Source organism: Liolophura sinensis, chromosome 4 (genome assembly GCF_032854445.1).
Source record: "Liolophura sinensis isolate JHLJ2023 chromosome 4, CUHK_Ljap_v2, whole genome shotgun sequence".
NCBI lineage: Eukaryota > Metazoa > Mollusca > Polyplacophora > Chitonida > Chitonidae > Liolophura > Liolophura sinensis.
In genome coordinates, this window is record NC_088298.1 from 19,325,172 (window position 1) to 19,342,953 (window position 17,782).

The 17,782-nt window shown below is 36.7% G+C and overlaps 1 protein-coding gene across 4 annotated transcripts in view; it reads left to right on the forward strand.

Annotated features, from left to right (window-relative positions):
- The window catches only part of LOC135464712 (myosin light chain kinase, smooth muscle-like), an 84,530-nt gene that overhangs the window by 48,219 nt on the left and 18,529 nt on the right, over window positions 1-17,782 (forward strand). For all 4 annotated transcript variants that reach the window (XM_064742224.1, XM_064742221.1, XM_064742222.1 and 1 more), the window contains 7 exons: window positions 12,574-12,640; window positions 13,384-13,690; window positions 14,060-14,189; window positions 15,211-15,324; window positions 15,685-15,882; window positions 17,155-17,253; window positions 17,463-17,660. In XM_064742224.1, the coding sequence (XP_064598294.1) occupies window positions 12,574-12,640; window positions 13,384-13,690; window positions 14,060-14,189; window positions 15,211-15,324; window positions 15,685-15,882; window positions 17,155-17,253; window positions 17,463-17,660 (1,113 nt within the window). The remainder of the gene's footprint in view (window positions 1-12,573; window positions 12,641-13,383; window positions 13,691-14,059; window positions 14,190-15,210; window positions 15,325-15,684; window positions 15,883-17,154; window positions 17,254-17,462; window positions 17,661-17,782) is intronic.

Here is a 17,782-nt window from a genome sequence, read left to right on the forward strand (position 1 = left end):
TCACCTGTGGAAGGTGAACTGTACGTAGGAAAGCTTTTAATTAACAAAGTCCATGAATATTAATGAGGTGTCTTTGGCAAGTTCCCTCTTCCAATCAGCTGACCTAAGACCAACGATAAACCCCATGCATATTTAATTAACAACATCTCTACATGTACATGCCAATTATCATATTCTAAATGGTCATTCCTCAAATGATGTTGGGTTCTCTGGCTATCTCTGCTAGAATTCTTACCTGTATAACGTACATTGTTATAATATCCGGTTATGATTATCAAGGCTTTAAGATTCGAGGCATGTCTTAATACAGGTATTCTATCAGATACCTGCCTTTTAGGGATAACTAGGCCAGCCAAACCTGTGCCCCATTTTTTTTTCCTCTTTAAATCCTGCTTTTTACCTGGAAAAAGTTGTATGCATGAAAACTGGAAGAGCTAGAAACTCTTCAGTCCGTTGTGTACGCTAAATCTGAGGGTAAGGTTGGAAGTAAAACGAGTCATGTAGGATAGGTCAAACGAAGATTGATTGTTGTGGAAGGTGTGGAGGTTTTTTGTTTTGTTCTTCTTGTTTTCTTATAGGTGATCGTTTCTGTCTGGTATATTTACCACAACTTCATTTCCTCAGCACCTTTACTTGTTTCCCTTGAGATATATTTTGGAGTTGGGTATTTGTAAATTTCAGAGGGATGATTTAATTGTTTAAAAGTTTTAAGACAACATTTAAGATGTTGCTGGGGTGGGGGATGTGGGGGGGCAGAAGTAAAGATTAAAGTGAATTCCAATTTGCCTTGTGAAGGCAAAAAATGTGGGAAAATTAGGATGGAATGAATGATTATCTCTTAATGCCTCTGCAACAGTATGCAAACAAGGGATTTGTGAAAATGCAAATTTGAAAACCACATTCAGAGGTAAATTTTATCATCTGTATGTTTATCTATGTAATATTTATTAATGTTATTAATTAATTCAGTGGTTGATGATGCCAGACTTTTACCTACAGTAAGTTGACAACACTGATCATTCATTGTACATTCATATTCTGAAAACATACACTGGATTGAAGCATTTATTTATTAGATGGTTTAACTTAAGTCATTATAAAAGAAAGAGAAAATAATCAATCTACTGTTATGGCTTTTGGACTGTATTAAGTTTGAGAAAATTTTAATGGCTCCTTGAAAAAGTTGCTGTGTTGGTTTTCTTCTCCCCATTATTGCGTACAAATTGGAGGTTGATCTGTATAAGACAGTGTGCGCTCGTTTCGAGGAAAAGGAGTAAAATACAAGGTTACTTTTTCACAGATTAAGCCGTTAACAATATTTGTACATGTATGCCCAGTTAAGTGACATGCTTGATGCGTCATCTAATTAACCATATAGAAAAACGTTATCTTCCCTTCTATAATATGAATCAGGGATCTGCTCAGCTTACTCATTCTTACATAGCCAGAGGCTTTTTCACGCTTCAAATTAATTTTTCCCGTCGTTTTTTAATGTTGTAGTGAAGGATTTTTAATTTAAGAAATTTTCTGTTTACTTTTCCATGTACTTTTGTACAGCAACCATTCAACCTCTTTGGACAGTTGAAAATATAAAATAAAAACTAAGGGCTTCAAAAATAATCTTATTTTATTTGTAAGGCATTTGAATTTGTTATATATAAACAAACTATGGTCCAGTAAAACTGTAGCATATGGCTGCAAATATTGTAATATGCAAAACTGATAACATAAGCTGGATTTTCAGACCGTTGAAAAAGAGCTTATTTGGGGATATCATTGGAAGTACAGGAATTTCAAATGTTATAGGTTATATTAAATCTGAAATTGATCAGTAAATGAGCAAGCAAAATTGTACCCATTATAATCTCCAGGTGAAGTGGATTGTGCTTAAACTGAATTATCCTGGAAAACATATAGGCTTTGTAAATGCTGGAAAACATATGGGTTCTTGGAAATGTTGAAAAACATAGAGGTTCTTGAAAATGCTGGAAAACATATAGGTCTTTGAAAATGCTATAAAACATAGGATATTTGGAAAGTTATCTTTTGTGAAGCCTAAAAGCCTATACACCAATGGCCAATATGAACTGGTTCATAGTTTAATAGGCAAACATTAACTGTTTGTAAGGGAAACTAACATTCAGTCTTTGCCCATCCGTGGCATGAAAAAAAAAACACACACCAAATAAGAGAATTTTTAAAATTTTATTCATTTGCGTACATGTACATGCCTATCAGTATAAGTAATAAATAATGCTGATGTATGTTATGAATGGCTGCTCTAGGTACACATTGTAATGCTCATGACTTGGTGTGCCAAATTAAGACGCCCCCCTCCACCAACATCCCCAGGGGGTAATAGATGTGTGAGTAATCATACAATATCTCCTCCACATCCCACAATACCTCCCCCACATGTACATGTGTAGTGAAATTCTATTTTCACCTCTTCCTCCTGTTTAAATGCCGACGATTAATAAGGGGGAGGGGAGGGGGGCTGGCAGGCAGATCTGTCAGTTTTGGAGTATTGTTAACAGCGTTGTCTTGGTGTCTGTTTACAGCTATAGTAAAGCCTTAAACCTCACGTACATGTGTCACAGATTTGTTCTCTGTTAAAAGAACCTTGACAAATTCTTCTAACAGGAAGTACGTAAATACCCTCTGAAATTCCAGGATGTTGACGTCATTTAAATTTAAGTCTTGTTCACACCTGAACAGGTGGATTCATTTGTTGTAACTAATGGTATAATTATTATTCAAGTCATATTCAGTGATAATGGCATATTCTTCAGAATGGCGCAAAACCCCAATCAAATAAATAAATCAACTGTAATGGTATTCTTTTCAGTTCTTTATTTTAATTAACATGGCTTTTAAACTAGGCTTTTTTATTTTGTAAAAAGGAAAGGAAGATCTTTATTTATTTATTTCATAAGTGTTTAACGCCGTACTCAAGAATATTTTCACTTACCAGCATTATGGTAGGAGGAAACCGGGCAGAGCGCGAGGGAAACCCAAGACCATCCGCAGGTTTGCTGGAAGACCTTCCCACGTATGACCAAGATCTTTATTAGTCCCATTGTGCTTTTAATCCATAATGAGTAGTTACATAACGCTAACAACAACACATGGTTATTCCAACATGCACAGATATCTTTTTATCAAATTAACATGTATTCATTTCATTTCATTTATTCACCATAAAACAGATTTTGTTTACAATAATTTATTCATGTGCAATAGGCGGGAATAAAGCCCCCTGAGGCTTGTTCTACCCCTACTTGTGGTCAGTAAGATATTAATACTTCCACAAAAAGAAAGAAAAGATGATAGACATACCAGATTACTTTTGTGCCTAGCCCTCGTAACCCTCCCCTAATAAATTACACCTGGAGTGACCTCTGACATTTGGTGGGTTTAGGGAACAGAGACTCCAGGGAGAGTAGGAAAGGAATGGGGATGTGAGTGGGGGGGGGGGGGGTGCTGGATTAGTATGGAATCTATTGTCATAACTTGGTTGGAGGGGGGAGGGTGCTGAGAGAAGTGGGGGTACCACTCCTGACTGTCACCATGACAATTTAAGGCCACTCCTTAAGTGTTAAAAAGGACTTACAAGTGCACAATACAAAAGCCATAATTCTTTTGTGTTTTCAGATGTTGACCATAGAATGTGTATTTAAGGCAGAGTTGACAGGATGTTTGCTCTGTCTAAGTTGACCAGTAAGCCACCTCTTTGGAGGGTCTGAAAAAGTCAGCTGTGCCTCTGTTGTGTTTGTTATTGTTATTGACGTTTGTTTGTTGATTTTGTTTTTTTTTTTGCTTCATGTTGAAGCAGTAAAAATGCTTCAACTGTGGTTTTATAAAATTCAACTCTAAACTTTTCCAACAGGGTTTCAAATATCATGATGTACATGTATACAGCAGATTTCATTAAAGCTCTAATGAAAGTGATATACATGAAATTAGGTGATTGTTAAAATATAAACTTGATATCAGTGATATTATGTAATTTACATAAGTGGGCACTTAGCCTTTGGACTGAGTTTGTACCAGGACTATTATCAGCAACCCATCTGTGTTCAAAGTTACTTCATAATCAGATGTAACCCCCAAACACATCAGCAAGGTCATGTAAAGTTCACAGAGCTCCCACAACTCTGGAGGTCAGTTTGTTGTTGTTTTTATATGACAAGTTTTAAAGGTAGGGCAAATACTGAATGCTCTGATTCTCACAGTTTTCAAGCCATTTAGAGCCTGTTGGAAAAGTTTAGAGTTGAATTTTATAAAACCATTAGCTCTTTGTGAAAGAACTAAGCTGTATGTCAAGAGTTTAAATGAGATTTTCCATCCCCTTAGATGGCAGAAAATGGCTTGTCGGCCATGTTGGATCCATATTAACTAGGGCTGGTATACCAGTGGTACTCCAATATGGCCGGCAAGGCTCAATCATTCAAACACCTGTTGGTTTAATTATTACCAGAGTCATCATATTTTTTCATTCATCATATATAAATGAGTTGTTGAAATGTTCACAAAAGTTAGATATTTGCAATTCATCTCCTTTGTCATCGTTTTAAACAACATAAACCAACATTCATATTATATTAATTTTTTGATAATTGTCATTGCAGAATTTTTTCTAGGTATATATAGAGATGTATTCATTCCATGACAAGGTTGTAAAATAAGTCTGGAATTATTCTGGCAAAAGTGTTATCATATTTTTTTCTCCATCACCTGAGTCTTCGTATCACACGGAGACAGATAAGCAGCAACATGCGCTGTATTGATATCCGCTTATATAAACATGGATTTTAATGTTTATATAAGCATTTTTTTTTTATTTTAACGCAGATCATATGTACTCGGCCGAGTCTTATAATACATTATTTTGGAGCCAATTTTAAAGGTTTCCAGTGCAGTAAATCTAAAACTTTGCACTGTAGTCCTGATATTTCATTGCAGATTTAAGGTGGGCTCTTCACTTCCCTCAAGCGTTCATTATGTCTTTAAAGGAAAAATTTCATAAACTTTTTTTTTTTCATGACAAATTCAGTGGAATTATATGAGTTTTTATGGTAAACGTTTCTATAGTCATTGTGTATACAGATCTGTATACCTAAACAAGTGTTCTGGACAAGTTTTCAGTGGTTGTTGTATGTCTACAGTAAATAACTTTAAGTTTCTCCCTTGTTCAGGTTGCACATTTTCTGGGATTCTAAGAGTTATGTTGATCTTAGAACGGTGTTTTGGGGTTTGTTCAATGATAGGATGATATCATACTGGAAAATTGTAAGCCTCAGCACCACAAGTAATGTTTTATGACATTTATTGGCCTCTAAAAATACACTTTTCAGAGGTGAAATTTTAGGTTTTTTACTGCACGTATGAAAGACTGGACTTTAGGCAGCACCCCTGGGGAAGGGGGCAGCTTTGAATAGTGTCAGACGCCTCCCAAAAAACCTGTCTGTGATGGTGGAGAACTGTACTATTGGCTAGGATCAAAACTGTACTATTCCAACTTCCCTCCCCCCCCCACTCATATCCCTTAGTTGTGTTATCGCTGTCAATCATCAGGTTTTTAGGATCCACCCCATTCACACGGGTTGAAGTTTCAGGATCGTGAATTCACCATTGCTAATAGCCCAAACTATACACCGTGACTGGTACAGGCCTACATGCACCTGGATATGTGTATAACTCTAGGTGTAGGGACAAGCTCTACCCATGTGTAGGTTAAACTTTGAGGTATAGCAAGGTCCCCTGCAGTGGTAATACTGCTGTCTGTGAGGGTCACCATAAATAGTACAGGGATCTGGTAGCTGTAGTGAAGTGTTAACAACTCCCTGACACCGTGGAATATACGCTTGTCATACTGGACTAGATATACTGGTATACCCCAGCCAGGTGAATGGCTGTTATGATCTTGTCATAGGACTTTGTACCTGTATGTCGATTACCTTGATGAGGATTTTACCACGAGCTAAGTTGACCTTTTTATGAGGAGTTTCTTGGAAGTTGATCGCTTTTTAATGTACCAGGAATGATTATAACGCCAAAATGTCACAGTCATTAGTGTTACCAGATATTTATCATTGACAGGAATGTCTCTGTATTCAAACATTTTGAGTCCTATGGTGACATTTTCGCAGAAATGAAGATTTGATATTTCATGACTTGTTTATCCTCAGTTTAGGGTGGTGAAAAAGTCATGTTTGCCAGGAATCAGACTGTCTGAGCATGTCTGACTGAAAACTCAAAAAACCACCTTTGTGCTATAGGATTTACCTGCATTCACCTGCCATTAAAGTCAGGATTTAATATTTGCCTTTACAAGGAATTAAACCTGCTTTAATAAGTGGCTACCTGTGGAGTTAAGAGACCCATTTACAGCCCTCAGGGGGACATTACTTGGCAAGTTGTCTGTGAGAACCCTGAAAATGTTAAAATAACATTGGACATGTGATGACCCCCTGCTGCACTCCACCAATGATTTACTGAATACAAGTTATGAATATTTTATGCTGAAAGAGTGTCGATTTCCTGTAGGATTATTAGCTTTGTGCTACCTGCTGGTGGATGCATGTACATGTGGTTACAGCCCGCCAAGGATTACTGCAGCAAGGATATTTGCAGAGAACCTGTGTGGGAAGCATTCCTAAAATACAAGCCAATGATTCCTGAGGGATCAAAAGTGGACGTCAGGGATCAAAAGTCAGTGGGGTTTGTGCTAGAAAAGCAAAATAGGAACTGAAATGTTAAGTGCTATAACATACTAGTGGCTCTTTATTGTAAAGAAGCAAGCATTTAGGCTTCTAATTCTGTGATCTGGTAACTTTTTGCAAGATTTCCACTGTGTACAGACTCCAATTGTATCAGGCCAATATCAGGATTGGAAATAGTTACCCCGAGTGCTTGTCTGTAATTGTCTGGATAACTAGTGTGCTTGATGCAGCGCTAGCGTGCAATTTCTTTTATCATCAAAATGAGTGCTCGGGATAAGCCTGTACTGAGACGATACAATCCTCAGGGTGACAGCAGCAAAAGTGACTCTAAGCAACAACCCATCTCCAGACGTCAGAATCCCACCACTCAGCAAAATGGGGATGTGAAGAAGACCTTTCGCAATAGCATCTATCTCAATTTCGGTATTGTATTCTGATTTGTATTATATATTCAGGCTATTTGTAAAAAGTTAGTGTGATCTACTTTGGGCGACCATCTTGGAGTATAGCTTCTATGCCAGCCCATGTTAATATGGATCCAACATGACCGACCAGCTATTTGTCCTCAAGGTTTATAATAACACATGCAAAGCTTCTCTTAGTAAAGCATTGTGTTATTGTACAAAAGTAATCATTAATGCTTAGACAGTTTACATCTTTTCATCGATATCTTTTCTGAAAATGAGTTGTGGAAATGATGTTTGTGTACAGTTAGCATAAGCTCTGTGACTGTTTTTGCTTTATGAAGGGAATTTTTGACAGTTTGACAGTTTTTTTTTTATGTAGGTGGAGAGAACTTTGTAGATGTCCAAAAGCCCAAATGTATGATGAAAGCAATGCATGGAGGTATATCGTGTGGGCATAAAAAATGGGCTGTAATTAGATGTTGCATTGTGCTGTTATCCTTTGTTCCAACCATTTCAAACTGTAGACATTCAAATGGCATGACTTGGTTAATATACTGACCAATTTTCAAGGTCAAAGCGTGAGTAGTCTGTACACAGGGTTAAAATGAAAACATAGCCTCAAAAACGCACGTTATGGTGACCCACATTGCATCACCTGTTAGGTGTCATGAGCAAAGCGCGCGCTGCACCTGTTTGACACACATCAAGGACTGCTGGAAAAAAATTACTGTTAAGGAGATTCGGGACTCAATCAGTTCATGGAAGAAACGTTTGCGTGCAGTCAACCGAGAATATGGAGGACCAATTGATCACCTTTTCAAGTAAAATAAGGTAGAACATCATTTTGAAATGACCAGAACATGCGTTTTGACTTTATTTTGATTTCGGTCCCATGAACAGAAATCTTAAAGGATGAAATTGAAATTTGGTCTGTGGACTTAGGACATAATGGCTTTTGACTGTGTAAATTTTTAGAAGCTGACGTAAGAGGGTTTCGGAGATATTGAGTGTCAAAATACGGCCCTTTTTTTTATGGCCACCCGATATATGGATTAATGCTTAAGATAATTGCTATGTTACTGTACAACATAGATCATGTTCAGATCATGTCTGGGGGTCTATATTTAATTTTTTTTGTGCTACATGATTTCACATTCACATGTGTGTATATATATGTGACATACTCAAATATGCTATTAAAAAGTACTGGGTTCGTACATTTGATATTATCTCCCGCAGTGGGCTGGTGTCATTATACAGAGCATTCGCAAACCTCAATGAGACAATCACACCTTTACAACCCTTATTTGACCTGTAATTGTACCATTTAGTTGTTGTTGATCTTGCAAACTGATGGCAGATTACCAGTATCATTGTTATGATCAGTGAAGGGGGCAGTCATTTTGTAATTCGCAATGTTCCTAAAAGAAAAAAAAAGTTTGTCCAAAAAAAACCCATGAAGATTTAGTATTATTGTTGGTAGTTAAATTTGCAAAATTTTTTGTGAAATATTTTTTTCAACATTATCACAAAATTGGCAATCTTTTGTAAAGCAGAGTTGTTTGACCCACATTTGGTTGCCATATTGGTGCAGATTTGCCACACCAATCTGCATCTACTCAGGGATGGCCAACAGATTATTGTTCTGCTGGCAAGATAGTAATTAATGTCCTGGGAATAGAGTGGGAAAATAAATGATCCTGTTGCCATGTGCTTTTGAAGTTATGACTGGCTATTGCAAATAAGCGACGTTCACATTTCAGGATGCGCGCCACTGTACACTCATGCATGACATTGCTGTTGAGAAAATGGCCGCTGTCTCAAATGCAAAAGTGACATATTCTGTCAATCCATGGTCCAATCCTTGGGCAGCTTGATCCTTTAAGCCTTCATGATGAGTTGCGTTTTGATCAGTTCACATTCTGATGTTGAGCTTTGCATTCAAAACTGCTAATGCATCCAGAACAGTACAAAGCAGATATGATGGGTTTTTTTTAACTCATAAATCTTGCTTGTTTTTAACTTTTAATTCCACCTGAAAAGTTTGTCACTTTAAAAGAGGAATTGCTGGTGAGTCACATCTGAGTGTATTGGCAGTCTTTGTAAGAAAGGCAAACAGTTGCTAAACAAGTTTGGCTGTTAGCGTATGAATACAGTTGTGACAAACACGGGCATAATTCAAAGTCAAGTTTTCCATGAGTCATAGGCTTGGCCCGATTTTAGACGACTCTTTTCTTTATTTATCAGATGCCATGATTATCATGCAAGATTATGAGGCTGCAAAACGTTCCGTGATGTGCTGCTGTATTTTACAGGGAATAAACGTCCATTAACATCACAAAATAATGACAGGGTTTTAGGCGCGTGAAACTGATAAAATACATATTCAAAGTACCATAGATAAGCAAGCTCCAGTTTGCCAGTTACACGTGTCAAACAAGATGAAATGTTGACATAAACATGACTAAAGCGTGTTTGTTTTGAAGCACTGGTATTTGCTGTCTACACAACATTACTTCCTCGTATATTTCAACTAAAGTTTAACATTTTTCAAGTTATATTGATTCCGATTGATTCCAGTTCCTTGATCCTGATTGATTGATTTGGAATTGATTCGGATAAACCGATCCCTTGGCGTCAGAATTATCATTTTAACACCTTTATGTTCTTCTCAAGTGCAAACCTGAGATGAAATACAGTTTCCGAAGGTTTGCGTTTCTTGCACTGTGCCATTGATCTATAGACCATTTTTCCAACAGTTGACATTTTGGCAGTTGAATGATCAAAGTATGTAGCTCAAACTTTGCTCTGGACTGAATGTTGCATTTCTTTGCATATGCAATAAGTACTTTTGTTGTTGGAATTAATTTATGTGTCATCCATTGTGAGGGTTTGATTGTTCAAATTGTGTAATTGATAAAATTATCCATGAACCATTTCAGCATCAATTATTCATGTTCAATGCTACATTTTAATATTGCATGTAGCATTTCATTTTGCATTACTTGCAAACATTACGTTGCAAGTTGCAAGCGTTGCAAAAATCCATTGTATTCATTTGATTTATGCTGCACTCAAGAATATTATTGACATTAATTGATAAGAGCATTGTGGATAGAGAATACGGGTCAAACCCACAACCATCCGCAGGTTGCTGCCAGACCTTCACATTTATGACCAAGGTGGAAACCAGCATGAACTAGACTTGAACTCACAGCAACTGCATTGTCATTTTGTTGCGCAGTAAGAATTAAACTGAAATCCCAGTAACATGTTACATACTTCATGTTTTGTGCAAAATCAAATTGCTTTTCTTGATCAGTTGCATAAATGCCAACAGATGTTAAGTAGGAATTTGGAACTTTTGCTTTTTAAGGTAAATTGGCCACTTTGCAAAATGCACTGCAAAAGATAGTACTCTCAGATGCTTGGTAACTTTTAACTTGTGGATTATGTTTTTGTTCTTGTCTTGAATGTGCATTTATCCAGGAACTGTTTCAGGAATCAGGAATTTTGAACAAGTTTGAAAATAACTCAAAACCATAATGTTTATAGCCCCATATATTTTGTCTTGATAGTTTGTGTTTTTGTTGTTTTTTTTTTGGACCTGCATGTACATTGTATATATGTTTTAGTTTTTTGATGACAAAAAAGTAGGAATATAAGCATAGAAAAAAAAAACAACAGGACACACACATATATATTTATACATTATTAAGCAAACCAATGAGTCATGCTTGTTTCTTTTGCAAATATTTTTCTAATATCTCTACAGTAACCATGGAAGCAGAGTTCCCATGCCCTCTCTCTTGTTTTTGTTTTAATTATTATATTCTTGTTAAAACGTGTCCTAGCAACTTTCTGACAGGACACCAGTAACACTGCAGTGTGTGATTACTGTCATCAAGGGCATAAATCTAAATAGTTTTTTTAAACCACTAATGGTTAATACATTCTTTTGTAGTGTATCATGATAGGGCACAGTTATGATGGTATTTAGACGAGGCTCACGATGTGGGGGGCTCAGTTCTTGGTGTGTCATAATAGGGCACAGTTATGATGGTACTTAGACGAGGTTCATGATGTGGGGGGCTCAGTTCTTGTGATGTGTGTTAGATGAATATATATGTTAATTTTCATACTTGCTCAGTTCTTAGTAAACTTTTCTTTATTACCCTTTATGTCTGTGAGAAGTACCTCGTATTTACTTATCTGTTGCCTGTCACTGAAGTCTGGGTAGGATATATACCTGTGGGTTCTCAGAAGTGTCAGATAAAACACGTACCTGAACGGACAGGTATTGTTACCTGAGATTTTGGAGGCTTACCCTTGAGTGCTTACATGTGTACCTTTATACATGATTCAGACCTGGGCTCTTCTAATAGAGCCGTTAGTAAATACTAAGTTTGCGTGAAAACAGATCTGACACCCAGTTATATAGTGCGAGCCAGTAATACAGAACAGCGAAAAATGACAGAAGGTTAATAAGATTATACTCCTGTTAAAAAGCTGTCCTCTTTCCACAAAACTTTGTTAACAAATAATATTTCTCTTCAGACAGTGTAGTCCTTGAGATGCTACATTTGCAGTCAAGACCTTTAGTTGATTAATTCACCATGAGTTCATATAGTGGGGCATTGATATTCATTAGATTTGCCTTGTTTCCTTTATTTGATAATATGCTGTGTACATCCAGAAGGAAGGAGATTATGTTGATATTAGCAAAAGAAGCAAACTTCAAAAAATATGAGATTTATTGAGGAGTGCACAGTATTTACAACATAACAGTTTTATATGGGTGGAAGATATTGCCAAAAAGCATCATGTTCTAATACACAGGACATCATTTTTTGATTGAAAACTTTCGATTATAGCTATGTATAGAGTATCAAAAAAATCGTTTCTGAAAAGAACAAGCACTGTTCAATTTTTACTGCGCATAATATGGGGGGAAGAACGCTGTTATTTGCATGTGTATTTTTATTGTATTGCATGCTATCATATCCATCATCAATCTCCTGTTCTCAGATAGGGTGGCAATAAACAATCGATGGTTTTTTTTTGTGTGGTGTGGCATGAAGTTATACGAGAACACCTGCCTTTCCGTCACCAAAATGACATGTATATAACAACGCTATCCCCCAATTAGAGGGCTGGGTAACCCTGGACTCTCTCGATTAATTTGTTGGGTGTAGTGAGTAATAACAATAATAATAATAATAATAATACTTGATCAGGACCAACCTTTCTGGATACATGTAAAATATGGTTACACATTGGCGCACACATATTTGTACAAACAGATCTACAAGCTGCATTTTGGAACAGCACAGTAGTAATAGTGTTCATGTACAAAAACATTGTGTATTTAGTCCACAAGGCTCAGCATTAGGGATTTAGTGACACACCCCTCATGTCTCTACACCTTTGTATCTTTGCAGGTGGACGAAGCCGATCAACTAACGGATCCATTGCATCTACATCCAGTAGCACAGATCTCCCACGAGGGTAAGTCCTGAGCTGGATGTTAGTTCCCCGTATTAATACCTCTCCCTCATTACAACGTTGTTGTTAGGAGACATATCAGTGGTGCGTTTTCAATTAAGATTCTAAGGCTCCGAAAGCTTGTGACATTTATGATATGCGACACTGTGTGATGCTGGAGGTTAATTATAATTAAAATCAGAATTAGGCTGTTGCTTTCGATTAGTCATTACATGATAAATTCATATTCATACGTCTTGTGAGAAGAAGGTACAAAACATGAAGGACAGCCTCAATTTTCCTCAGGTTCAGTGTGTTTCCATTAAGCACACAAACTGGACATTCATGGTTGAGACCAGTTAAAATGCTGAATTAGGGAAACTCTAATTTCTGTGTTTAAAAAGTGAAAGGGTTTGACCAGTTGGGAATCAACTGGTTGGGAAAAAAAAGTGAATTTGTTATGGCTGTAACTTCTCTCAAAAAGGTAAAGCTGTAAGAAAAAAGAAATTTGACCATTGGAGTGAGTGAACAACAGGACGATTTATAATGTTACTTTTAGCATGTAGGTCTGCCAGCAACCTGTGGATTGTCATGGGTTTCCCCCAGGCTCTGTCTGGTTTCCTCATACCATTATTCTGGCCGCCGTTGTAGAAGTGAAATATTTTTGATTACGGCGTAAAACACGTGTCAAATAAATTTTAGCGGCTAAAAATGTCCCACACTGTTCTGAAGGTAAGAGTAAAAAATCAGTTGTCTTTTCCTTCCAGTTCTCGCTCCACAGAAGGAGGGAAACAAAACCAAGGATACCAACAAAAAATTGTGAACATAGACTTTGCCAGTGAACAAAGCAGCCTCCCTCAGAATGGCAGCGATCAAGCTTCCAAGGTGGCAGAATCTAGTCCAGCAAAGCCCAAGGTCAGGGAGGTCCCACCAGAGTTCATCATCAAACCCAGAAGACAGTTGGGGGATGAAGGAGAAACTGCCAGGTTCAAGGCTTCATTTGATGGTAGTCCAGAGCCAGAGTTATCCTGGGAATTCAAGGGGAAAGCTCTGGCAAACGGCAGCAAGTATAAGGTGAAGTTTGCTCAAAATGAATTTGATCCATTTAAAGAAAATAGTCTTAGTCCTGGGTCTTGTCATAAGGTATTTTAGTTGGTTCAAAAGTTCGTGCAGCAGGTATAAAAGGAAAGCTTTAGGTAATACAAATTTTGTGCATAAATGAATTTTTGCAGATGAAGCTAGATTGGCTGGTTAGACAAACATTAGTGCCCACTTTCCCAAAACTTCGTGGACCAAATTTTTTCATAATTTCTTTCTTTAAATTCATTTTGCCTTGTTTTGCTTTAAAATGGACAATGTTATTTCAGAACAGGTGTTTCTACAAAAGATATTATGCATGACAGATCTAATATCAGAGTGTCGTTTTTATTTTTTTTTTTACAGATTTATAAAAAGGACGACTTCCATTTCCTGGAAGTCCAGTCATTGGTTATGGAAGATGCTGGAAAATATACCTGCTTTATTCGTAACTCGGCAGGTGAAGCCTCAATGGCAGCCAACCTGGAAGTCTTTGGTAAGAATTTCAGATATCATTTGCTGCAGTCATAGCTTGTGATGGTGCATTACTTCCAGTTCACTATTTTTAAGGGAAAAAGTTTCGTTTCTTAACATTATAAAAAAATAATTTTACCACAATGTGGGAGTAGGCTAAATATGCAGAAAAATGTCTTAAAAATTTAAGTGTTTGGATCTGAATGCTAATTATATGTGTGTGAGTGAGTGAGTGCTTGGGGTTTAACGTCGTACTCAACAATTTTTCAGTCATATGACGACGAAAATTATATGTATGTATGTACATATGTATGTATGTATGTATGTATGTATGTTTGTATGTATGTATGTATGTTTGTATGTATGTATGTTTGGGTTTTAACATTATACTTAAAATGTTGATTATACCTTTAACATTTAATGACAAGGTCATTTAAAAGTCATTCCCGTGTTGTTTTATGTAAATACACATACTGTAATTCTTCAACCTTTTCGCATTTTTGCAAGGTGTTTATTCCTTTTTTATAATGCTCTGAGGCATTATTCTGGTTTGCCGTAAGTGGGAAGGTCTGCCAGCAACCTGCAGATGGTCGTGGGTTTCCCCTGGGCTCTGCCCGGTTTCCACCCACCATAATGCTGGTCTCCGTCGTATAAGTGAAACATTCTTGAGTACGGCATAAAACACCAATCAAATAAATAAATAAATAAAATTATTCTGGTTTGACTGGTGAAATTATACTTTTTGTGAAGGCCTGAAACTGGCCAATCCAACCAATGTAGTTTTACATCCAAAATCAAATTAAAAATATGAAATATAATTTATAATATGCATTATAAATATATGCAACTGAAAATTGCTCTTTCATATGCGAAAAGGTTGAGGAATTAGGATAAGTGATGAGAATACTTTTTGAGTCAGCTGCCAAGGTGGGCAGAAAAAGTTAGACTTCGTGGTTACATAAGTTATCAGTTGCTAATTTTACATAAATCTTAATCTTTCTTCCCTGAAGTCTTTTGCAATACATTTTCTTGTTTATCTACAGAAAATCCCAAATCTACCAAATCCAAGTCCTCTCCGCCTGTTTTTGAGACAGAACTGAAAGATGTGGTTGCTAAAGAAGGAGACAGAAATGTCTGCTTGGAGTGCAGGGTGAAAGGTAAGTGTCGGCTTCATTGATTAGTCAGATCAGTTCTTCACGTTATCTTTCTGTGTGTCATTTTAATGTTTTTCATTGGACACTAAATTAAACAATGGTTGTTTTGTTCATATGCTTAGAGAACATGCTACATGTATCTTCCAATTAAGGGGGATTATTTTGTCATTCTTCGCAAAGAAATGTGTTTTATTTTCTGATGGGGATTCTACCATAGAAGATGCAAAGTATCCAAAAAATCAATGCTTCCATCTGACAGAAATGTAAGAAAAACAATCATTTCACAGAATATAAGTTAAAACACAACGAATTAATATTCTTACATATTTTTAGAATTTGTTTTTTTTTTTGTTTTTTTTGAAGCTGCTCACGACTGTGAAGTGAAGTGGTATTGTGACGGAGAGTTATTAAAATCTGGAAGAGACTTCCGTCTTGGTTTTGATGGAAGTTGGGCAAAATTACATTTTTACGACTTAAAAGCTGATTTTGGAGGCTGTTACGAATGTGTCGTGAAAAATGCTGGTGGAGCAGCCAAATCATCGGCTACTCTTACAGTTGAAGGTAAGTTGCTTTCTCATTTCAACAAAAACTTCTTATCCCTTAAAGTCTTTTTGATGGTAATTAATTTAAGCAACATTGGGATTTGATACAAGGACAAAGAATTTTCATTTCTGGGAAAATTTGAACTTGGCATTAAATAACAGACAAAAAAAAAGGAGGTACAAATTTGAAAAAGGGAAAAAAAATAAATCTGGTGGGAATGCTAGAAACTTGCCAAGGGTGAGCTGATGTCAAGCTCCTTGTCTTCTGCTGAGAGACATTATCGTCTTCTAGTACTGCCCAATACAAAATGTTGTTAAAGCTCATTTCAAACTATGGATATCACTAATATCAACATTTTGCTGCGAGATTAACTTCACAATAGGCATTTGATCTGATATGACATTTGCATGCAGAGAAAAGACGAACTCTGTATTCCATCGGTCACACATGGATGGTTGCCATGGCGATCTGACCTAATGGGGCGTGACGTGTATAAGTTATCGGCCAGTTTTTAAGGCCTTCAGACGTCTGACAGAACAATACAACTTAATCCAGCAGACCTGTTGTTAATCTTTATGGCATTTTTATGCGAGGGATAGGAAAAACGTTGTCGTTGTTAATCAGGGTCATTCATGCATGTTATCTGTGGGTTTTTTTCCCCACTCACGATTCATCCGAAGGGCTTTTGTAACCAGGCAGTGGTGCTAAAGTGCATTGTCAGAGCGACCTGTCCGCTAAAAATATCAGATATAAACTATGGCGATGAATGAAAGTGTACTGTTGCCCTTACATACCCACATTTGCATAAGCATCAGAGAATTTTTGCAACAGTTGTGAAACTTCCTTCGTATTAGCAAGCTGAGTCATCCTTACAATTTTTGTAAAAAGTTTTCTTGTGTGTTGATGATCTTATCCATTTGCTTAATGAGACAATGCAATCGTCATCGTTTATAAACTTATATATGCGCCTGTTTTGGTCAGGACTCTCCTTCTTTCAGTTCTTTGAATATAAAAAACATATTTGATTTCTCAACAAGTATTTAAAATGATGCAGTAAAAAGGAAGTGCACTTGAAGAGGTGTAAATTCATCAGCATTTTTCAGGTGGTAAATTTTAAGGGACTAGTAATCAAAAGGCTAAATATTCAGTAAGTACGCAACAGTTATTTTGTACTTTATATCAGATATAATTTCCATTGGGCAAATTTTACAATATTTACATGTCAATATTTCTGTTACTCTTGTATTTTCTTAAGTGAAATTAAAAACTCTTGCACATTTTAAATTTCAGCGGCACTCCCGAAGTCTTTCCCACCAAAATTCACCCAACAACTGAGAAGTCAAACATTGGAGGATGGCCAAAGGTTGATTTTCCATGCCATTGTGACAGGTCAGTTTCCATAGCAACATTATCGAACAGTGATGGAGAATTACCACTTGGATTCGCAGATCTTGAATTCTGTTTAAAGTTGAAAAATGTGATTGCTTGAGGAACTGTGTAAATTTAAGACAAATTTATTCTTTTTCTTTATGCCCCCTTCCAAAAGCTTAGAACTTCTTTAAAACACAAATAATCATCTTACCTACTCACATTTCCAGGTTCTCCGCAGCCATCAATAAAATGGTTCCGTAACTCCCGTGAAATTACTGCCACGGAAGATGTCATGATCTCATTTGACGGAGCAAATGCCAAACTTCAGATTGAGGATGTCTTACCAGAAGACAGCGCAGATTTCATGTGCTTGGCTCAGAATGAGGCTGGAGAAGCCCGAACTAAAGCTACCCTGACAGTCATGGGTGGGTTGCCTCCCCTTTGATAAGACATCTCAGAATATTGCCGCTTATAAATTGTAGATAACATTACAGTTTGTCTCTTACCCTTATTGTGCTCATTATTGACTTAAACTTTCGTTGATAAC